At 37.4% G+C, this 25,147-nt stretch overlaps 1 protein-coding gene across 4 annotated transcripts in view; it reads right to left on the bottom strand.

Annotated features, from left to right (window-relative positions):
- Positions 1 to 25,147, bottom strand: part of DLG2 (discs large MAGUK scaffold protein 2) — a 2,018,366-nt gene that overhangs the window by 427,804 nt on the left and 1,565,415 nt on the right. For 3 of the 4 annotated variants that reach the window (XM_023511782.1, XM_023511784.1, XM_003780855.3), the window contains one exon: positions 18,238 to 18,393. The exons of the other annotated variant lie outside the window; for it this stretch is intronic. In XM_023511782.1, coding sequence (XP_023367550.1) covers positions 18,238 to 18,393 — 156 coding nt within the window. The remainder of the gene's footprint in view (positions 1 to 18,237; positions 18,394 to 25,147) is intronic. 4 annotated transcript variants of the gene reach the window in all.

Raw genomic sequence — 25,147 nt, 5'->3', positions numbered from 1 at the left:
GCAAAATAGAGGCTACGAATATGATATCCAATAGCTATCATCACCATAAGTTTACAAAATAAAATATTTTAACATAAAAATTAGAGGTAGATTATACTCTCAGGAAGGATTCTTCCCCAGGAAGAACAGTAGGCAACCCACTGCTGATCTGTGTGTATGTATACTGCAAAGTCTCTCAGGAAGGATTCTTCCCCAGGAAGAACAATAGGCAACCCACTGCTGATCTGTGTGTATGTATACTGCAAAGTCCTCCTTGTCCTTCCTTTTGTCCCAGACCAGTAAAAATCTGGCTGGGAACCAGCAAAGCCTACTGACTTGAATTTTGGAAAACACTAAGAGACTGTCTAGAGTGCTGGGATTATATAGAATAGAATGATTTATGGTATGATTGTGGCTTTGCTGAAAGGTGGGTAAGAGTCTAACAACACAATTTAAATAGTGGAAAGAGCAAAGCAGGGAGGAATATAGTTTTATCCCAGAAAAGTCTCTTTATTTCAAATTGAATGCAGTCACTTAACTTCTGATTTCTGAGAGTCAATCACTCTGTGTGTGTGCACACATCCCTTAACTTTACTCTCATTGTAATCATGTTAAGAAGTTAACATATTCCTTTTTTAATACCTTCATAGCACATACATACCACCTAGTGTATACAATTCTAACTGTTTTCCTATCTATTGTGGTGTTTTCTATTAGGATGGGTGTCTCTTTGGGAAAAACCTATGTCAAATATATCTTTGTGTTCCCAGTGCAAAGCACAGAGCCTGTCACAGCCTCACCAGATATATGGCTCTCTAAATATTTATTGGAATAAATAAATTAAGTTGTTAATATTTTTATTTTATTACCTTAACAATCAATAACTTAATACTTTCGAGGCACACTGCTGGGCACCAGGGATAGAAGTAATGATTAAAGCCCTTGAGTTCAAGAGGCTCTAGTTGATAAGACAAAGAAATCAAACAATAATGATAATAATAATAATAATAAAGTAGGCTAAATTCTATAACTTTGGGAGGATAGAGGGGGCCACTTTCGGCCAGGGCTGGGGATATCAGGGAGGGGTTTCTGGTAGCACTACAGAAGACACAGTTCTTGGGTTTATTAACAGTTACGGACCAATGTCAGGGAGTTGGCATTGGGATGGCCAGGTGAATGGGGATATGCACCTATTAAGAGAGGCAGGAGCAATTCAAAAATGGGAGAAGCATAGCGAGGACCTTAAAGTAAGAGAGACTTTTTCCCTCTGTGAACTGAAAGGAGAACTGAAATGACTGAAAGGCAGGGATGTGGGAAGTGGCGAACTGATCAGGGCAGTTAAAATCAGAGTTGTATTTCAGAAGGCTGTCCATGGACTATAATGTGGGGAATGAATTCAAGATGCATAGAGATTGTGGCAAAAACCAGCTGGTGAGGGCTGCAGGTGAGCAATGATTCTAGCTGGATCTACAATGGAGGTAATATGGAAAGACGGCAGATAGGTGTTAAAGATATATGGATAGGATGCTTAGAGATCAACGTAAGGTGCATAAGTCAGAGGAATCTAGGAAAACATCTTGATGTTATAACCAGAGAGATATTTAGCTCACTATCGCCAAGTGCTTTTCATGTAAAAAATTTATTAGTATTCACAATGACTTTATGAGGTGGATATTTTTATTATTCTCATTTTATGGTTAAGGCATAAAGATGTTGCACAGCTATTGAGGAGTAGAGGCAGGATGTGAACCCAAGTACACACACTTAAATGCTACACCATACTGTTAATGTTTGTTAAGATAATGGTTTTAATAGGAGATAACAATCTGGAAGGTAAATATGATGATCATACTTTATGATGTGCCGTAGGGCACTTGAAGACAGATGTCCAGTAGGTATTTAGATGGTGATTCTGAAGCCGAGGTGAGATCTGTTCACAAATATGGAGATGAAAGACATAGGCATATAGTTTAGAACTAAATCTGTGAATGGAGGATGTATTCCACCAGGGAGGGTGGCCAGAGTAGGAAGAGAAGGCATCACTGGGTGAAACAGACAAATACAGGATAAGGGGATGTCTAAGGACAGAGAAGAGAATGTCTGAGAATCAAGGAAGACCATGAGCCTGGCAGTGGCATTGTGTAAGTTATAAAAAAGGGATTCAGGCTCAGTGGCTAGGGCACTAGCTATACCAGAGCTGGCAGGTTTGAACCCAGCCCAGGCCTGCCAAACAACAAGGACAAGTACAACCAAAATATAGCCGGGTGTTGTGGTGAGCACCTGTAGTCCCAGCTACTTGGGAGGCTGAGATGTCACAGCAACCTCCAACACGTAAGCCGAAGAGTTGGAGGCTGCTGTGAGCTGTGATGCCACGGCCCTCTACCAGGCAACATAGTAAAACTCTGTCTCAAAAAAAAAACAAAAAAAAGGTTTTAGGAAGAAGCAACCAACATAGGCAAGTATATAGAAAAATATAATTTAATAGGGACTAAGAAGTTTCCACTGTATTAGAAGCAAAGAATCTTGGTGACCTTGGTAAAAATGATTTCAGTACCTGGATGGTAGCAGAATTTGGGCTTCGGTTCTCTAAACAGTGAATGGGGCATAGGGAAAGGGAGACGGGGATGGAAAGTGTTAAGGATAATTTTTATATAATGGGATGGTGGTTATGGGATCATAGCAGCAAATTAAACTAGGTTCAGATCTCAGTGGGGCTAACTATTGTCTTTATCAGTAAAAAATAATTAAAAATACCTACTGTGTAGATTTATTGTTAGGATTAGAGATTATGTTCCAGAACACCTAAGAAAAAGTATTTAGCAAATGAAAGCCCTAGTCTTACCAAAAATGTGAAGACCTATAAATCTTATGGATAATTTACTGTTAGAATAATCTGTCATTGTATAAACAAATCATCTAACTTTTAAGTGGGCTTCTATGCCTTTTATCTGAATATTTTATGTCAATACATGATGTCAATACATGAATACATGATGATATATTAGTTTTACTGTTAGTAAGTGAAAAATGTAACTGATAAATGGGAATTTTTAAAAGCCTTATTGAGATATAATTCATATACCATAAATTCACCTAAAGTGTGACCATAATTCAGTGGGTTTATTTTGCTAACATAGTTGCAACTATTATTACACTTTATTTTTTTCTTTCTTTCTTTTTTTTTTTTTTTTCAGTTTTTGGCTGGGGCCAGGCTTGAACCTGCCACCTCTGGTATATGGGGCCAGTGCCCTACTCCTTTGAGCCACAGGCGCCGCCCTATTATTACAGTTTAATTTTAAAAGATTTTCATAATCCCTCCAAGAAATCCTATATCCATTATCACTCACTCTCAATTCCTATACCCTCCCTCTCCAGCACCAGGCAATCACTAATTTAAATTTATCTTCTGCTGACATTTAATATCACTGGAATCATACCAAGTGTGGTGCTCTGTGAATGCCTTTATTCACGTAGCACTATCACTTCAAAGTTCATCTATGGTGTACTAGGAATCAGTACTTTCCCTTTGTTGGTTAATAATATTCCATTATATGGATATGCCACATGTTATTTATCATTCATCAGTTGATGTGTATTTGGGTTGTTTCTGGATTTTAGATTTTTTTTTTAATTAAATCATGACTGTGTACATTAATGCAGTCATGGGGTACAATGTGCTGGTTTTATATACAATTCGAAATATTTTCATCAAACTGGCTAACATAGCCTTCATGGCATTTTCTTAGTTATTGTGTTAAGACATTTATATTCTACCTTTAGTAAATTTCACATGTACCCTTGTAAGATGCACCGTTGCATATTATAGGTGAAGCTGGGTAAGAAATAGAAGTGTTAAAGGGGATCAGAACAGAAATTATCTTTTACTTCATACAATTTAAAATTGTTTTAATTGTTTGCAAGCCATGTTTACATTTTGTTTTAAAACTAAGTTTAAGAATCCCCCATTAGGCTCAGTAGTTCCAATCCTAGGTATATACTCAAGAGAAATAAACAGGTAGGTTCATACAAACCTTGTATATCAATGTTCTGCTACCTGGTGGCAACAATTCTATTTCTTATCCAGCTTCATCTATAATATGCAACCTTTCTTAGGATGAAACATTCTAGAAGATTGGGTTAGTTAAAATTACAGGCTGGTGCATGAGAAAACATGGTGCACATAGACTATTTATGTGACTGTGTGATGTTGTCTAAGTCTCTTGATTTTTCTGGAGCTATTTTCTCAGTTTTGTAAAAGTGTTTGGAAGCAATTTTCTCTAACTCTTTCTAGTCAAGCATTTGATAATTAATGATTAAGGGCCTCTTAGAAGATACACTACTAGCTTTAGGCTTATTTGAAAGATTTTTCTTTTCCTTTCTTTTGATTTATAGTTGGTTGAAAGAACTTTAAAGAATGGGAATAGTAATTACCTTCACCTTGTCAAGCACTGACATTTACTTAGCATGCTAAGTAAACTTTCAGAGTGACCAGCATTGAAAATGAAGTCTTTCTGCATATCTTAATCTGTTTCTTTTCTGTTTTCTAAGTTTGTTGAATTGATTTTTGTTTTATCACCCTTTCCAGGGACAATTGGCGCTTCTGAGAATTTTGCTTATGTAACTTGATCACACTGTTGATAATCTAGCCCTGTACATTACAATGACCCAACTCCTCTAATACATATTAGAGGCATCCACATATGATGAGGCTTCTCCAGAGTATCTGGTATTGATAGATTAAGTACAAATGAAATAGACAATAATAAAAAGAGGATACCACCTGTTACATGCTTAATAGTTGGGCTTATGAAAATCAGTTTCCGTGGCTTAACTTAGCAATCAGAAATTCCAAAAGAAACTGTATATATCACCTTCCCTCAAGAGATCAAGGGTGAAATCTGACTCATCTGGAAGGCCTTTTTTCTGTTTACCAACTCTCCTAGGTGTTGCCTTGAATTTAAGGAAAACCTACCACTAAATGTAAACTCTCCCTTCAAGTTGCGAGACCATAAATCATTGCTGTAGGTGAACACCCACCATTTGTCATTCCACCAAATGCCTACTATGTGTTCATGTGCCACATGGTTGACACACAGCATGGTTCCTGTCCTCAAAGAGCTGACCAAAAGCTTGTTTTCATGTTACACAGTTATTAGAGGAAAATTTGCAAATTGATTTCAGCTGTTCTTGAGACTCATTATTCCCCTGGGAATTATGAGATGGAAGTGCATGCGGCAGAAGTAAGGATTGTTTGTAAGCCCTCTTAGAGGCTGATTGTAGAGCTAGCAAGAAGAAAGGAAAGGTCTGAAGGCAATTATAACACAAGAGGGAAGATGTGGGGCTAGAAAGAGCTTGAGTTTTAAGCACCAGTGAATTTCTACTTGTTGACCTAGGGAAAGAAAGAGGTTCCCATGATATTCCATGAGTGAGGGCTCAGTGTGAGCTACAGCAAGAGCATGGGATGCATTAAAAGGCTTTTTAGAGAGAATGGAAAGAAGAAAGCAACACCATGTGTTTAGGTGAGAACTCAGGAAAAACAGCTAGTACTGTGGAGCTGTGGCTTAGAGGCCTTTGACCAGTTCTCCATCTACTGGAGGCCAAGAGTGAGGCCTGAGTCCTCCCTCACTGGCCAAGGTATTCACTTATAAGTATCCTGATTTCCCATAGTCATACCCTCATCCTTCCTGTGCTAATATTTTAACTTTAGGGTTTTAAAAAGTAGATCATCTTCCAAGAAAGGTCTGATGCGCCTGAAACTGAATGTTAATTCTGCTCTGTGTCTGTCTTTTTTTGTGTCTCTGCTGGGACAAGAGTCTGGATTAGAGGCTGTTTTTATGGGTCACAAGGATCCCAGAGGGAAAGACTCCATTATGAAAATCAGGACAGGGAATCTGGCTGGCACAGAAACAGAGCTGTTCTGGAAGATAGAAGGTGAAATAGGAACGGCCATAGTCCGTGGGTGAGAGAAGAGGTGATTACACATGGGTTCCCTGTGGTGCCTGTCGAAGGGGAGAGATCAATCTCAATGCCATAACACAAGACTCCTAACTCTGAAGTAGCAGTCCAGGATAGGAAAAGTTTTTGTCAAAAAATGTCTTTGTAAAAGTGGTGGAAGACTTCTCACCTTGAATCTGACAGACCCTGCCCAGCTCCTAGAAGCCTAGGCTAGGCATGGAGCTTCTGTGTGGACAACAGGAGGAAAGTAGGGGATGGTCGTCTGAAATAACATTACTCTAAGGGCTTGGGACAGTGACAAAGGTGAGAGGGTGAGTGAATTGTTGTGAGTGAGAGGACTCCTACGGGATAACAATGAGAAAAGGGCTGCATTTAAAAGCATGGAAATGGTTGTATAGAAGAACTCATTGAGTCCACGATGGACCCTACAAGGAGGAAAATAAAAGTCACAGAATTCTAGCAATTAGACTCGTGGGAATCTGGCTGGTCTGAGGTGTTTTATTTTATTATTATTTTTTAAATTCATAGTTTTTTTCCCTCAGTGTAGCCTAGGGCCTATACTAATATAATTTTGGTTGATTTCAAGAATAATAAGAACTTATTAAATAGCTGGTTAGAGTAGGGAGAGTGGGAAAGGAAACTGGGTTATCACCTGACCTTTGACTTTTACATGAAGAATCTGTGAATGCCACGCGTTCCATGTACAAATCCATATATACATATCTGTAGGAGAAATCAGGCTAGATGCAATATAAATAAGGGTAAAGCTAATTAAAATTCAGATATACTTGAAGTAGGCAATCTACAATAAATTTCTGGACTTTTTTATTCAACATTACAGGCTGTTGACTATATCCACAGAAGAAACCCTCTGGGCCCAGTGGTCCCTAACCATCCTCAGAACAGGGTTCAGCTGTATCTGGATTGCGTACTCTCAGAAATACCTACCCTGTAATATTCACTTCAGAGAGATTTGTGATCTGAGCAACAGTTTTATCATCTGGAAAATACAAAGTTTGGACTCAATTGTTTAGTCTAATCTTTGAACCCCTCCCTCTCTGAATGTACAATAATGTCTAGTTATTTTTTACTTGTAAGTTGACAGAATAATAATAACCTTGTAGTTATGCCAGAGATATAAGAAAAGAAGCAGATGGAAATCATAAAAAACATAAAATTCTCATTTCTTCCCCTTATACCCATCTTCATTTGGGTTAATCCATTATGTTAGGCGGGTGTTCACGAGAATACTTGGTCAAGGAGCTGAGCTAGGCCTGAAATCTGGTCTTGGCTCTGTTCATGATGCCATAGGTCCTGGCACAAGGTGTCCTTCATCCAGAAAAAGGGCCGCCTTTTAAAAATGTATATAAACTCTCTGGCTGACATATCAGTGGCCCAGTATATGCTTCCCTTTTAAAAGCCAACCATAAAATTCCTTTTACTCCCTAATATATTCATTTTCTCTGGAATAGAGTGATCTTAGATTTCAGTATTCAATTTGGAACACACATCTCTACTGAAAAAGTCCTGTCCAAGGGATCCTTTAAACTTTAATTAAGCTGGACGTCTACAGAACTGAATTAAAGGGTTGAAATGGAAGATTTATTTTCTTTGCTCTGAAAGGTACATTTTGATCCCTTAATTAAAACAAAATTCTACATTCTAAAAAAATTTATATTGCTACATAAATACAGGCAGGCCTCTATAACCTTTTCCAGGCTGCCCATCATCCTATCATTCATCTCCCTACACAATTTATTGGATTCACTATTAGGCTATGAATGGAAATAGTCTTTTATACTAGTCCTTTAATATAAATTCATTCTCACCTCTCCTGAGGTATCTATTTAGGGGGTCATAATATGTCACCTAATAAACACACATATAGCTCTTTACATGTAATTTCATTAAATCCTCATAGAGAACCGAAAAGGCAGACCCTAAAATTATTGCCATTTTATAGAGAAGTTGCTGGCTCACGTTTAGACAGGTAGAAAATTGTAGTGGCAGAATTCAAACCCTAACCCTCTGATTCTAGAGAGTCTACTTTCTTAATCAAATGTTTACCTTGCATCTCATCTGTTTATCATCTATCCATCTGCAGGGTTTTGATTAGAGTTGAACAGGGTATACTTTTTTCTCAAGCAGAATTCAATATCTGAAGAGTATTACGTGTGACTAAGACAACATTCACTAAGTATTTATTGCATACATTTAAAAATCTCAGATTCTGGTGCCAGGCTACTTAGGTTGAAATCCTACCTGTGTGATCTTAGGTTACCAAACTTCTTTAGACCTTAGTTATATCACCTGTAAAATGGGGGTAATAATAACACATTATCTTCCTGGTTTGCCGTGGGAATTAATGCATTAAGTTGTTTAAAGTGCTGCCTGGTAGGTAATAAGATTACACATATGGAAGGGAGTGCAATCTTTATCCCCGTGGTCACTGTCATTATCATCGTTACTATTAGTACTACATGTCAGATACCATTTTTGGCACGGAGAATAAGAGAGTGAACAAAACAAAAATCCTGCTCTAATATGAACTTAATATTTAAGGGTAAGTCCTAATGGTTTCATTTTTAACTATCTTGCTTTATCGTTTCCATTTGTTTGTCAAATCATATACCACAACCTTTCTATAAAATTGGAATGATCATGCCTGCCCCTGAGATTAAGATGATAAGGTTAGCAAGCACATGTAAAAGTTTTGAAACAACGTCTTGCACCTAAAAACACCCAATACATATAGCGGTTTTAATTAATGTCAAAGCCGTGGGTGTTACAGTTCAAAATTGCAATCTTGTTTCTTCCTGAGTCCTATAATTTGTTGCTATGGTGATTTTACATAGCATTTTCTCACACCTATTTTTTTCTCTATAGAGGACTCCTGTTGAAGTTGTGCTTATTCTGTTTCTTCTCATTATGGTGGTTACTAAAGACAAAGATTGTTCCAAAAACACAAAAAGCATCCTAAAAGTAAAGGGAAATACTCATGTGAGTTCAGACAGAGAAGTAAACTAACTCACTATTACTTTTTAAAAAAGCAAAGCAATTAGATTTAGATCGTTTCATCACAAAGAGTTATTTGAACTTCACAGAACAGGAATGTTAGAGTGAGACGGATGTGGGTTCATTTCCCCGCTCTGCTGTTACAAGGTCTTACCCTGACTGAGCTCACACCCTCAACCTACTTGCGCACGGTCATTGGGCAGAGTAAAGGAAAACTTAAAACAGGGCAAGTCCCTTGTTTCCGTCATTACTTTTTACAACAAACTTTTAACAGAAAGTCTCGAATTCTTACTGACAGAACATCTTCCTCCTACTATCCAAAACATAGCTGGCGGGAGGAATTAATGCCATGTAACTAAATCATCTATTTAGAGAATGCGTTGACGTCACAGGGAGGGGTGTTTCTTTCAATGTGAACCAGCCTATGTTACATGGCAGGGGAAAGAGGTGAAACCAAATGTTGCAAGAGCGGCCTCTGTGACTTTGTGGGAATCAATTAATCTTTCCTTATTTTTACTTAATTCAAATTGGGGTTAGTGATCACCTACTTCAAAAAGGCAGTGAAGGGCTCGGCACCCATAGTACAGAGGTTACAGCGCCAGCCACATACACCAAGGCTGGTAGGTTTGAACCCGGCCCGGGCCAGCTAAACAATAGTGACAACTGCAACGAAAAATAGCTGGGCGTTGTGGCAGGCGCCTGTAGTCCCAGGTACTTGGGAGGCTGAGGCAAGAGAATCACTTAAGCCCAAGAGTTAGAGGTTGCTGTGTCAGGATCTGCTTCTGACACCACTTGTCAGGGCCTGGGACCGGTCAGGTCTCGGGCCGGCTTAGGTAGGATCCGGACGTAAACCACTAAGCTACCTTGCTCAGGAACAGTTTCTCTTAGGTGCTTGAGGGCTATCTACTTTAGCTGGAGAGAGAGAGAGAGAGAGAGAGACTCTTAGAGAGAGTAAAGCAGTCTTCTTAGCATAGATAGATCTTAGTCTTTGGCAGAGCTTGGTAATCTTCAGCAGAGAGACGCTGTGCTGGCGTTCTGCAGGCAGGAGAGGAGTCAGAGTCAGAGTAAGCGTCCGTGATAGGATGCGCACGCTTCCTGACTACCTTCCCCTCCAGCCTAATATAAGGCTGAGCTCGTGCCTCTCAACCCCACAGGTGTAGAGACTGCCAATTCACCACTGCTCTCATCTCACGAACTCTCATGCTTGTTAGGAGAGCTAAATCTCTCTCCATGCCCTTTTCACCAGGGTGTTCCATTACAGATATTTCTTATAACTCTCACTCCTCCTTGCCATAGGCTATATGGGCTGCTGCATTGCTGTGAGCTGTGATGCCACAGCACTCTACTGGGGGCAACAAAGTGAGATTCTGTCTCCCCCCCCCAAAAAAAGTCAGTAAAGACCATAGAAAAACTTCCCACAGGACTTCCTCTCCTGGTTTTAATTAAAAATGAAATTAAGAATTATTTAAGATTACATCACCCTTTGTAGGGCATAAGAAGGTCAATGATTTCTTAAGCATCCTTTTTCTCTTTTTAATAGTATTATTTCCCAGATTGAATTATGTGAACAAGGCTTAAATTTCCTTTCAGAATCTACAGGCTGGTGTCAGTGCAGATGTGTGATCTGGAGGACAGTGAACAGTTCTGGTGTGCAGGGCAGAAACAATTAAGGCTCCTTAAGAACATGAGCTTGGATGTAGAGCCCAGATCCAAACCCAACTTTGTGAAATTGCTGAGATTATTAGAAACTATAAGGTACATATGTATATTGGCCGCTATCTGTGCTCCATAGAGTATCTGTGGGATAGAAATACCACTACGTGAGTAGATTTAAAAAGGTAATCTCACATAAATACTAAGTCACATGTGGGTTTAGAAACATGCCACCTTTCATAGGAGCCAATAAAAAAGTTATAATAAAAGGGAAAATACATGACTTTGCCAAGTAGGATGGCTGTTAAAAATGATGGAAGGACTTAACTTCAACAGCTTCCTTATAGCCTCAGGGATTTACCTGTGATGATAAACATTTTCTGCCTGATTTGTGATAGCAATAAAAGTAAATATACATGAGTTCAAGGTTTTAAGATAGAATAAACATATGGGAACACTTAATTGTGACTAATGTGGATTTGTGTCTAGATGAAAATTCATTTGCTTTATGTCCCTTGTTCATCACAACAATCCTATGAGGGGAACAGCACAGATGTGATCATTGTTGTCATTCTGGTGAGCGAATTGAGGCTTCAAGGGAAGTGAAGTCTTTAGCTAAAATGCACGCAGTTTGTATGGCAAAAAGGAAGTCTTCAAACCTAGAAGCCGATCATTGGCTTCTCTACGATATCACATTGCTACTAGGTCAAATAAGAGACCTAGTATATTTTGCCTCCCCTCCCTTCCATTGTCTTCTTAACAGTTCTATGTTTCAGGGTATTTACTATGGACAAGAGTGCTCACTCTTTCCAAAAGGAGGCAATGAATCACCATCTAGGTGAATATTCAACCTAGAAAATTCTTCTCCTGAATCAGTCACTAAGTACCACCTGTTCTAACTGATAAATAATTCTGAATCCATTTGTACCTCTTTATCTCATAGTCTCAGTTTGCTGCATCATTTCAACCCTCCTCTTTGATAGCTACTAACTAGTCTCCCTGGGCTCAAACTCTTTCTACACAGCTGACAAAGTGATCTTTCTAAAAACACTCAGAGGTTGCGTCTTTGCTCAGCTTTAAAACTCTCCTACAGCTCCCCACTGGTTATAGGAAAAGGTTCAAAATCCTTAGCTGGACAAATAAGGCCCTCTATGATCTTCAGTGTCCTTTATCTCCAACCTTGACACCCACGCAATAACCCCATGTCACACATAACACTGTTAGTCCCAGAGTACACTGTATTTTTATATACCATAAGATTTAACTCTTGCTATTTCTTTTACTTGGAACACATTTCTTCATTAATCCTACTTATAAGTCCAGTGTGTTCCTGATAATTCCAAGAAAAGAATAAGTATTGTTAGGAGATTCCCCCTCTGCTCTCCAGAGACGCACATGCACTTCTACTACAGATTAGGGCTGACATTTATATTTGATTTTGAATATTCATGTTTTGAAACAGTTAAATCATTAAACTCCCAGAAAAAATTTCTGTGAATTTTCAAGGAAAGAAAGCTTACCAAAGATAGGTTTAATATTAAAATTGGAATACACACATCTGCTGACTTAAAATCCTTTAAATTTCATATAAGCGGAAGGTCTACAGAACTGAATTAAAGGGTTGAAATGGAAGATTTATTTCTGTCCTCTAAGAGGTAAATTTTGATCCCTTAATTAAAACAAAATTCTACAATATTTAAAACAATATTCTAAAATATTTATGTCTCTATATGAGTACAGGCAAGCTTGCTCAGCCTTCTTCATACTGTCAACCACCTTACCACTTATTTCCGTTCACAATTCATTGGATTCACCATGTAGCTATGAATGGAAATAGTTTTTTTATAACAGTCCTTTAATATAAATTCATTCTTAGCTCATCCTGAGGTACCTAGTTAGGGGCTCACTATAACTTTGCCATATGATTTAGGTCTTATGAGATAAAGAACTTGCTCTGTGTCCTAAAACTAATAGTGTGCTGAGTCTGCCAACATTATGATTTGTATAAAGACAGTGAATTATAAATGGATTCTTTGACTTCAGCAGAGAATTGTTAGAAGTCAGACCAGCAGAATGAGCTATGAGAAAATGAGGTTACATTTTTCCATAGATAATGCTTCTTATAAATGATTAGGAACTGGTGAATCAAGATGAGGTTGGAAAAATTTCTGTGAGTATATTCACATCTGTGCAGAAGGCACAGTTTAAGATCATGCTTGCTTCCATCACTAACTCTTACACTAGTCTAATTTTAGTTATGTTAAATTAAATAAGCAGAAGGCCAATAGCTTGAGGCTGTCTCCATACTTTCAATTCCTACTTGGTGAACTGCAATCTCATTTGTACATAAACAAACCAAAACCTAACCCAGGAGTATAAAATACAGGAGTGTTTTACACAATGACAAGCAGCCAAGTTTCAGCCAATTGCATGCCACTGACTCATTAGATTATGCCCAAGTAAGGCAAATGCCTCATCACAGCATATTCAAATAAGGCAAATGTCTCATCACATTATGCCCAAACAAGGGAGATGCCTAGCTTTAGCCAGTCAGGGGATTTTTCTACTTTGCTTCTATGTTCAGCCTTTAAAAGCTCTCTGCAGAGCTCTCTAAACCTCTTTTGGTTTTAAGTGATGCCTGGTTCATGAATTGTTCTTTGCTCAAATAAACTGTTATATTTATTTATTTATTTTTTGTTTGTTTAATAGATAGAGACTAGGTACATTACAGAAACTGAGGCCTTTTAGCAGATACTTTAGCAGGTATTTATCACACAGTAAGTAATTCTCTATAATATCTATGAGCTGCTGAAGGGAAGAGACCATGTTTATTTACTTTTGATCCCTGGCATCCAGGACAATGCCTGGTACTTAGATAAAGTCCCATACTTCATCTCTTCAACAAGCATTAACAAAAATGTTTTGTGATCATATAGTGAATCAGATTTCATTTCCTATCCAAAATCTGCCAATACATTTTAATTAGCCTTCATCTGGTTTATCTCAGTCTCTGTTGTCAACTGCAAAATAACATAATTAGAACCATCCATGTAAAAGGGCAAATGAAAATATGACATTCGTGTTGAGAAAACAGCCAAGAATACTATTCTCCTTGCCCTAGAAATCTCAGAAGATGAATAACTTATTCTCCCAAAGTAGAGAAACCAATTGCAACATTAAAAACTACTTTTTTTTTTTTTAAGAAAAGGAAGTGTACTAGATAAGTACGATTCCCATAAGCAATCCTATTTGCTTTTCATAGAGCTTCAAATTTTAGTTTGATTTCAGGATCTGCCCATTTCTGGCTTTTATAAGCTCTAAAAAGTCAATTACTCTAAACATAATCTGCAGCCTTAGGCACTGTGCCAAGTAATTTAAAATGCTTTCTTAAGGAAAACTTATAACTTCTGTTTTCTTTTAAATGATCTCACCAAAGTAAATTGTGTGTACAATTAATTTATCCCTAGATGTTTGCTATTAATGTGAAGAATGAAGAACTTGGGTATTCCCACAGAGGTTCAAAAAATATGGAAGACTGAATCCGATTGCTTTTGACAACTTACCTCTGTTTTTCTGAATGCCTATTAAGAATTAAACTGATATAAATGAAAGGATGGCTTTACACGCTAACTTTCCTAGAGCTAGTTCATATCCTAATCTGAGGCTCTAATTGGTGTATTAGTATATGCATACTTCCAGAATAAACTGTGGAAATTTTTCAAAAACCCTGAAAACATACATATCATCACAACTGCAACTTAAAAAAAAGCATTTATTCAACAGTTTTGGTTGTCTTTTTTTGGAAAGAGAAGGAAAATCTTTGGAAAAAGTTATCTTAATATGGTGTCTTGTACTTTGTTGGTGGTTGATAAATCTTGGTTGAATGAATTGATAGACACATTCTCATAATGTCCTTTTTAGGGTAGAAGATCTCAAAATATTCTTATTTTACCATTAGTAAAAATAAAACATAGACCCATGAAAAGAGTGGGTTGAGTTCCTCAATATTACTAGAGTTGGATAGCGTTTGTCTAATTCTAAATTCTTGTCTACTTTTATGATTCTTTGAGTTATGCAAGGACACAATGATGGTGTCTGGTGGAACCAGAATTCTTTCTCCTGAATTACTGGCTTGGAGAGGTATTTTCTATTGGAGAAAATAAATAATGTCTGAAACGAATTACTTAGTCTTTATAAAGAACTATTACCCACTGACTCTAATAATGGAGACAATAATCATAAAAATAGTTTAAAGTGATTTTGTAATACATATTGAGTTCTAGTTATTGTCACTTGTTTCTGTGAATGTTTCATTCATTCTTGGAGTAATTTTATATACCTTCTAAGAACTGGGCAAAGCACAACTTGAGCTATGACTTGTTCCTGAAATAGATATCAGTTTGATTGTCTTGTCTGCTGATCTCATTTCTATGTTTATTTATTCATTAAAAAATTCTGAGCTCTTACAGGGCCAAGCACTGTGTTAAGTGTTGTGGACATAATAGCACACAAAATAAAAACCGTTCCACTTGCTGAGCTTATAGAGTGTAATATAGGCATTTGGTTTGAAAATTATCCAAATGTACAGTTATAAATTGTTTGAGTCTTATGGGGAAAAAAGAGTGAGAATATACATATATAATAGGGCACCTAATAAGGCACAATTTAAACTTGGATCTAAGATGACCAGAAGTGTAAGAAGTGCTTTTCAGTTCCAAGGAAAAGCATGTGTGATGCACTTGAGACCAGAAGAGATTTGATACATTTTGTGAATAAAAAGAAGGCTAATATGAATAATGTGGTCAGCCAAGGAACAGGTGAAATGAGAACTTAAGAGGCAGGCAGAGGCTAGATCATGCAGAGCCTGGATGCTGTTAAAGACTTTGCATTTTATGCTAATCTGATCTGTATTTTTAGCAGATCGTTTAGGCTGCATTGAGGAGGGAGGACAATAGTAGAAGTAGTGAGACCAGTTAGGAGGCGATTATGGGTGTGAGATAATGGGGGCTTGGATGAAAGTAGTGGAAACAGAAGTAAGGGCAGTGAATGGATTTGCAATATATGAGGTAGAATCAATAGGATTTGAAGATGGAATGAATGGTAGATGTAAGAATAAACAAGGAAGTAAGGATGACTCTTGAATTTCTGGCTTGAACAATGGCATAGATGTATGTGCCATTTACCAAGATGGAGAAGGATGGAGGAGGAGCAAACTGGGATGAAATTAAGATTTTCAGTATCAGTGTACTGATGACAAGGCCACTAAAATGGTGGATATATGTGTATGACTTTTATGTGTATGACTTTTGTGTATGTTTATATGTGTATGACTTTTTTCTGGAAAGATAAGATGAAGAACAAGAATGGAAAAAAGAAAAAAAATAAGGAGGCAAAAGATAGGGACAAAGTTAGAAAAAATAGAAAATAGAATTCCCAAGAGAGATACAATGTATAGGGAGTTGCTGAGGGTGAGTAATTTGAAAGAGACATACTCAATATTATACAGTATATATATTTTTTAATTTCAAAAATGAAAAAGAACCCCTATGGTTTCCATAAGGCAGACTACAGAAGAAAACTGAACAGAATATTATCTGTTGCATCCATATAGAAGGCAGACTCAATCAGCTACTTACTCTTGAGTTTTTCTAGAAGGATGCTTCAAAATCCTCAGTGAGGTAAAAAGACACCAGTGTATCTGTTATTTTAGCCAAAAAAGAGTGCAGGGTGAAAAAAAAAAAAGATTTACTGACCCAGAGCCAGAGGAAGGAGATGAGAAGTCTGGATAAAGATAGAGAAAGGGTAGAAAAAGAGAATTTTGGAGAATTTTTTCACTGAGCAAAAATGTCTCTGCCATCATGTCTATGCAGATGTGGGGGATAATGGTCTGCCAGGTCCACCATCATCACCTGGGTTTGAGTCTCAGCTCTGCTATTTGCTAGTGGATGACCTTGGGCAAATGAGGCATCTTTTCAAGTCTCAATTTCCTCATTTGTAAAACAAAGAGAATGATAACATGTACCTCATAAGGTAATTGTGAGAATTAAAAGAAATAATTCACAAGACTCATATTTGTAATCCTAGCACTTTAGGACTCTGAGGCCAGTGTATCACCAGAGCTCAGGAGTTCAAGACCAGTCTGAGCAACAGAGAGATCTCATCTCTACTAAAAATAGACAAATGTTAGCTAGAAATAGTGGTGGGTGCCTATGGCCATAGCTACTTGGGAGGCTGAGGCAAGAGTCTGAGGCGACTATGAGCTCCTCCCATAGCTACTTAGGAAGTTGAGCCCAAGAGTTTGAGGTTACTCTGGGCTATGATGATGCCAAGGCACTCTACTTAGGGTGAAGAGTGAGACTCTGTCTCAAAAAAAATCGTTTTTATGATTTTTTAAAATATAATATTTTCATTTAATTAATATTCAGAAAGCATTCTGAAAAACTCTTGGGCTTTAATTGTTGCAAATTAATAAAAATGCCCCAGCTGATTACATAGTCAAAAATATGTTTTCTCATTTATTTTTTGGAAATGCTAGATATAATTTAAAATTTGTTATTTAACTCCCCTAGAGAGACCGGTAATTGACTTCTAAATTTATTCTTTGAAAATGTCAAAAAATAAAGATGATGTTTTAAGGAGACCCTCTTGATATATCCATTTTCACCTAAAATCATTCAAAATTCTATATTTGCTCAACCCTGACAATATTATGAAGATACCCTGCCTGAAAACATAATTATATAAACACCCCATCGTGCGTAGGAACATCACAATATGGAACGCTGGATTCGATTTTGCTTCCTCTCCTTTCTCTCTGACTTTGGTTACTCTATGAACATGGAAGTTTTGTTATTTAGTTATCATACATATGCTTTAGAATATTAACACAGAATAATGTCCAAATTTTAGGCTTATACTAATTTGCTTATAAAGTTGCTGTGGAAAGACAAATCCATTCTAAGGTCTAATCTGGGTTCCATGTTTATTGGTAAGGTGGAACTGAGGACAATGCTTTTACCTCTCTGAACCTGTATTTATATAAGATGGGAGAAATTAAAGAAGAGTATACATATATACATACATATGTGTATATATATAAATGCACTTAGCATGATAATATTATGTAAACATAATTTTTATGTTCTGTGTGGTCAGATCCAATATAAACAATTAATTATGTAGTTTGGGGCACTTAAGATCTCAAAGAGTCAAATGATGATATTCATTTAATATTTTCATTAAATCAGGCCATGTCATGCCTGGAACATAATAAGCACTTATTAAATATTATTCAAAAATACTCAATACATGTTCTTTCCCTTTCATTCTTCTGTATGAGGGGAATGGCACTAATTAGTTCCACAATTAATTCTTCTGGAAAAATATAATTAATACCTTATTAAGGTATGGGAACCAAGAACATGTGAAGCAGCATGTGATCTTAGCTTTCGTGATCACAACATGAAGGAAAAAGGCAATGTTCTCAATTTCCGTGATCGCAACAAGGGCACAGAACATCTCTCCAGCTCGGGGAAGATGTTTTGTGTCACAGAAGTGAGCAGAGGTGGCTTCTACCCCTTCACCCTTGGAAGCACATGCATTTGGAGAAGATGAGGCAGGAAGCGCATGCAGTACCTGGTCATCTCAGAGTCAGGGAGCAGGCCTAGGTGGTAGTGGGGGTAGGGAGATGACAGGAGGAAGCTTTTGTCACACTCAACAGGGGAATAGTGCCTGGGAGAAGAAGGCTTATCACACAGTTTGTTCACAGTGCTGTAAACAGGTTCCGGAGGCCTGGTGATATAAGAGGAAGAGAAAGATACACATGGTTAGCACACACAAGGAACCACTGCGCAACTGCGAGCATTTCACCATATGCAAAAGCAAAATTCTAAAGCAATGGCATTTACTCCTTATTTCTTATGAATAGAAACTCAGTTTTCTGCAATTCACTTTAAAGACTTCATTCTTCAGCCTCCCTTGTGGGCAGATGTGACCACATGAAAATGTTTGGTACAATGTGATTTGAGCAAAAGGCTTTTGTGAACTCCTGGGATAGCTACGTACAGGGAAGCTGACTGAGCTGGGATCCCTGCACTTTTGTTCCCTCCTGCTTCCTTCCTTTGCTGTTAGGGAAGCTGGATCTGATGGCTGGAGCTCTAGAGGTCATCTTGGACCATGAAGCATTCTTGAGGATGAAGGCAAATACACAAAGGGGAGCACGAGGATAGAGCCTGCATATATAGAGTAATACCATACTGCCTCTGGATCACCAACCTCTGGATTTCTTATATGTAGATAAAAATCAACATTTTTTAGTTAGTGTCATTTTTTAAAATTATATAAACAAGATCTGAGAAGTACTCCTACAAAATTTAAGATTGCAAATAATAAAAGAAATAACTATAGATAGGATCTACTATAAGTATTAATACATTTAAGTATGTTTGGAATCCATCTAACAGCCGCTTATATACATAGGAAAATATAAAGAATGCTATTCTCTTACTATATAATTTAGACTTATGACTGTTTAAGAGCACACATTGCTTTTTATTTAAAAACATTTATTGTACATAAAATTGCCTTTGATCTAAACTGCCAGCACAAAACCTGAGAGGAAAGAAATCAGTGACTTCTTTCAGGTTATAAAATGGTCTTGCGATGATGTCAATGTCTGTAACATATTCTGCCTCGGAGGGTTGATTCGATTTTCTCAGTGTGATGACACTAAGAGTAAGACAATGATGTTCCTAATTTTCTCTTGGTCATTTCACCTCCATAGCACCATCTTTTGAGGCAAATTTTCAGAATTAAAGCCAGTTAACACACATCTTTAAAAAATTCCTAATTATATTGTATTTAACTAAATTAAAGAAAAATATTTCATTTCCACAATCATTTCACAATGGATTGATTACATGCCTAAGCTCGATTACTCATCATTCAAAGACCTATCAACACAGAGATATAGTTACTGACATTGGAGCTTCATTTTTACCTTTAATTTTGTCTTCCATTCCTTCTCTATTTATTTACTCAATATTTTCTACAATCACTGCCTAAGGAGTACACGTATCAAATCCAGTTTCTTTTCTTAATTGTGAGAATGCTTGATATTTTAGAAGGTGAATAGATGAAAAAATCCCCAAACATAATAAACCTCTTGACAAACTTGCAATATTGACATGGTCTTGCAATCAAACTACAAAATTAAAAACATCAGTGAAAATCCCCTTTCAGGTGTCATAAAAATGAGGTTCACATTTGAAGGTTTCTGACTAATAGTCCTAGGATTCTGCCATGCATTCTCTCATATAATTTATAGATGATATACTAGGGTACAGTACAATTTACAATAAGGACTATCCAGGTCACAATCTGAATGAAGGAGTGTCACATAGTAGGTACTTGAAAAATGTTTCTTTGAATTAATGGGTAATTTTGTCACCATTTTCCATCAAGAGAAATTAAAAAAAAATCTGACTCTTTCAAGGGAGCCCAAAGTTCTCTTGCATTTCTTAACTAGATTTAATTTTTTTTGGCCATTATTAATTCTTATAGGCTATACCAGAGGACAAAAACTCCAAGCTTGTTAGGAACTGATAAGCTTTAAGTACTTATTTAAAGCATGTGTACATGGTTCATCTGCCCTCAGAGGAATGGGTTTCATAGTAGAGTTTCTTGCTTTTGTATTTGAGTCTGGCCACCACAACTCCTGCCCGCAGTCTTAGGAGAGTCATCCCACAGGCACAATGAGCTGCTCCTCAAAGACTCAAAGGCCTAATGCTGGCAGTCAGCAGTAACTTCCCTGCAGTTATATTCTCTGTGACCTCTCTGCCAGACAGACAAGAAATGCCAATTTATGAGCTGTCACTGGGTGGCAGGAACAGATGCCACCATCACTTCCCATTTTGTCAGTAAAAAAGAACCTTGGGGAAATGACTTTTGGCAGTGTGAATCAGCCATCACAACTGAAAAGCCTTGTTGATTCTATTATAAGCCTCCAGAGCAGCCTAGGTCAGAAGGCGACGAATGTGGAAATCCAACCAAGGTGCTTACTGCCTTCCTTCACTCTCTGGATGCCCCCAGAAGAGGGGAAGGGTAGTTGGAGACACTAAGGTGATTTCTAAGTGAATTTATAAACAAATCATTCCTCTTGCTGTCCACTTATCAAGATCCACAGAAAAATGGCTCTGTAGTGTCATCTGCCGAGCCATCAGCATATATTTGCATATCTATGGTTTTATAATTGCAGGTTCTTATAGCATATAATTAGCATACCCTGGCTGGCACTTGGTGATCTCTCTTTTCTGTGAACCCCATTAGCACTTGCTCTTTGTTCTGCTTCCTTGTCATTTTTAATTGCTAATCCACAATGCTGGTGTGAGTTAGAGAAGGAGGTGCTGTACCTATACTACTCTAAGGAAAACTACCTTGCTTGCAAAGGCTACTTCTCATTTGCCCTGCTTGACTCCAACTCAGTTTCTTCTCCTGCCTAGCCACAGCAGTTTAGACTATTGGATCAGGATTAGGACTTTCATCTTGCAACTAACTATAGGGTAGGGCTCAGAGAGGGGAAAAAAGGATTAGACCAATTGGATTTTCCTACGGAATGTAAATAAGGGGGCAGAAACGATCAGTCGGTAAAATAAAGCAAAGGAGCACACATGTAGAGCGTAGCTGTAGCTGTGTCCTCTAATTACAGAGCACCAGAGTGAAGCTCTACCGAATTTTATTGCTAAAATGTCTAGAGATTCCTTTAATTAGAACAACAGTCTGGGTTTATTCTTATAGTGGGCTATTAGGGCTCATGCTATTGAATTTCTTTGATCATTCCCACATGACATTAGTTATATATTAGTGAAAATCTGTCCCCTTATAGGAGTTAAGGTCAGATTTCTTACTTGCAATCAAAAGAGTGAAAATAAAACAAGTACGTTGTTTATTTTTATATCCTTTTCATATCTTCTCAACTAGATTCTGCTACTCAAAACAATAGACAAAGGATTAGTCCTTTGATGACGATGCCGTATATGCCTTATAGCAGACAAAATCTTGGATCTCTACGTTATCCTACAGTACCTAAGACCAATGCCAGACTGATCTGTCTTTAAAAGTTTGATATCTTGTTCATTATGAATTCTTTCTCATTGCTTTTATTTTCTAAAATGTTGCACTAAAATATTACTGTCTTGATTATTGAATTGTTCATGTTCCACTAAATTTTGCACCTGGCATCAGCTCCTGACCTCATCCTAGTCCCAGCCCTGTATGAGAGACAATAAATACTCAAGACAGAGATGGTGATGACTGTGACTGTGATTGTAAATGATATTCATCTGTACAGCATCTGAAGGTACAAGGTCAAAGAAATATGACTCCCTTCTTTTAGAGGAAACAGCAAGAATGACTTACACTTTATTGAGTTTTTCAATTCCCTACCAGAGAGACTGTCCTCAAAGCCTTCAGGCTAAGGCAAGCCCTCACCTCATTGTACTGTCATCATTGGTTTATATGGATTCCTTTTTCTAGAATATTAGCTCCTAGATAATCAGGACCAAATTTCCTTTATGTTTGCTTTCCCATTATTTCCTCCTGAAAGCAAGAATGTACAAATGAAGAGGAAAAGCACTAAAATACAGAAAGTGCTGAATGCTTTTATTTTCCTCTTCTTGAGCCAGAACTAAAAGGAAGAGTCTAAAATTAGAGGAGGAGGGATTTATGGCATATATTTAATTTGCTGTTGGGCCTACATCTCTCTGCCATATACACTGATAAGGACAAATCTGTAGACATTTCAGATTTCCCAGACCTCATCTTGCTATTTCCTTGTGCCATAAGGGGAAGGGAGCACCCAGCCCCATAACCTAAATTAGCAGGACATAGAATTAAGCCATGTCAATGATGGAAGCTGGGGTGCTAAATTCTCAGGTGCTGGGCATCAAGTATATTGCCAGGTATAATTTGAATAAAACCATTTTTTTAACCTTAAATAGTGGCCTATACTTCTCATTGGGAAAATATGTTTACTGGGGCAAGGATTCTGAGAAGTAAGCATAAGAGGATTGAATTTCAGGCATGGGCCAAGAGGTCTTAAGGGCAGAATTTTGGAAAGTCCTAAAAGTAATTAGATGATGAAAAAGGCTATAAGACCATGTTGTGAATTACATTGCTGAACATGTGACATGGCATTATAATAATCAAGAAGAAGAATCTGACTTCTTTAACACTGAACTTTCAGTGGGAAAGAATTAGTCACTTGGTGAGGATGCTGTATAGGCCTTCACATATGATATAGGCAGCTCTAGGGGAGGGATGATGGTAAGAACCCATTTGCCCTAATTATAAATCCTACAGGACTGTGTCCCTAAGAAGGGGGCTCAATGGAGTAGATGCCTATTTGTACCGCATTCACTTAACATTTCCAAAACCTAGCTTCCTCATTTATAATAATATTGAATAGTTTTCTCTGTATACCAGCAAATTTACAAACTATAAAATTATACAGTGAAGGAAATTATTATGAGGTAGCATAGTGAGTGCAATGAGACAGAGTTAAATTTAGATTTAGCTCAGCCAAATTCTCTCTTGTGTGAATTTCTGCTATTTCTTTTCTTTTCTTTTGAGACAGAGTCTCTGTCACCTCCAGCAGAGTCCTGTGGTGTCATCATAGCTCACAGCAACCTTAGTCTCTCGAGCTCAAGAGATCCTCTTGCCTCAGCCTTCAGAGTAGGTGAGACTACAGGCATATGCCACTATCCCTGGCTAATTTTTCTATTTTTAGTAGAGATGGGATCTCACTTTTGCTCAAGCTGATCTCGAATTCGTGAGCTCAAGCTATCCACCTGCCTTGGCCTCCCAGAATGCTAGGATTATAGGTGTGAGCCACTATACCTAGCTGACTTTCTGCTATTTCTTCACATACTTATCTGGAAAGTGGGGATAGTACTATGAGCCCGATGATGATTGAAGGAAACAGAGAGAAAGTGCATAAAGCACTTACCTAATGTATGGTACTCACTAGGTACTCACCAAATGGCACCATGACTATCTTGACTCTACTTCCAGATATTCAAGATCACAGGGATATATAACCTCAGAGAAGGTTGTTCCCTTCTTTGAGAATACATGAAAAATGTACTTTCCACCCAGTTCACACAATAGTACTTTCATCTAATGTGAACTCTGCAAGAAGTTTGAATAAGCAAGTAATAACCAGTGGCTTTTAGGATCACAAAAGGTAATACACAAGGTGCCTTATAAAGACTCACTTTTACTCCTGATAGTGAAAAGGTAATTGGCCTGTTATCACAGCCCTGAAAGATTGATGTGCACTTTCTTTGAATGCCTCCATTGTTTTAATATTTAGTCAGCCCCAACTCTAACCCTGAATTTGTGCCTGTACCTTTATAATGACTTGCTTTCCTATATGGTTCACAGCTGTGGTGTTATATCAAATTGTTGGGTCATAACTAATTAGTTATTAATGATAATTTATGTACCATAATCTGCAAATGTTTATCTTTAAATGTAGGACTTAGGATTGATTCAACATTTTCTCTACATAAACATCACTTCCAGTTATATTTTACTATGTTTGTTTATGGAGGGGAGAAAGGGCTGACTTAGAGCTGTTATCGTTTAAAATTGTTTTGAAAGTTTTGAATTATTAAGATGTGGTATTTCCTCAAAAGAATGCTTGGTTTTCAACGAAATTGAGGCCTCTCATGGCAGTGGGTTACAAATAGGTTATGAAGTATTTTATTGGAATAGAAGATGAAAATCAACAACCTTGACAATGGTCCCCATGGCAAAGAGGCAAGGGATCCCTGTTCCTGGATATTGGGTGTGTCCAGTTACAGTAGTGCTTCTGTGGCTTTATGAAAAGTATTAAGGAAAAAATTTCCTGAGATATACAGGGCCAATATTATGGCCAGAACAAGGCCTTTGAGATATGGATTTGAATTGTTTGACCAAGGTTCAATATATCCCATACTGTGGTTTAACCTCTTACACTTTTATAAATCTACTCTTGAAAGTTCTGTTTGTTCTTTATTTTTAATTGAACTCCTAGAAGAAAACATAAATCTACAAAAAGGCCTTTAATACTTATTTAGCATCTTGATGGAAAAGAAATTTTTAAGCATAAAATACATGGAAGAAATCTCTCCCATAAAAGAGGAGAGATTTAACTACATAAAAATTTAAAATTACTGAAGCAAAAAAAAAAAAAAAAAACCTCATAAATAAGAAATAACATGAGGAAAACATCTGCTCAAATATATTTGTCAATATTTTTAAAACACTCCTATGATGTGATAAGAAAAAATAACATTTCAATAGAAAACAGAAAGCTATTAGTATCCAATTAGAAAAGGAGAAAATGGATCATTCTGGGAAGATGGCCGACTGGTAGCAACCCTGGTCAGAGGCTCCTGAACAAAGGAAGAAAAACTGGTTGGAATCAGAATCTATGAAGTCAAAGACGGGGAGCTGAGCCCAGAAAGAAGTTCGGCAAGCTATAAATCCAAGGAAGATCATTTAA

This window comes from Otolemur garnettii, unplaced genomic scaffold, assembly GCF_000181295.1.
Source record: "Otolemur garnettii isolate 467f Iridium unplaced genomic scaffold, OtoGar3 scaffold00001, whole genome shotgun sequence".
In the NCBI taxonomy this organism is placed as follows: domain Eukaryota; kingdom Metazoa; phylum Chordata; class Mammalia; order Primates; family Galagidae; genus Otolemur; species Otolemur garnettii.
The sequence above is the reverse complement of the archived record's forward strand: the minus strand, read 5'-3'. Positions and strand labels throughout refer to the sequence as shown.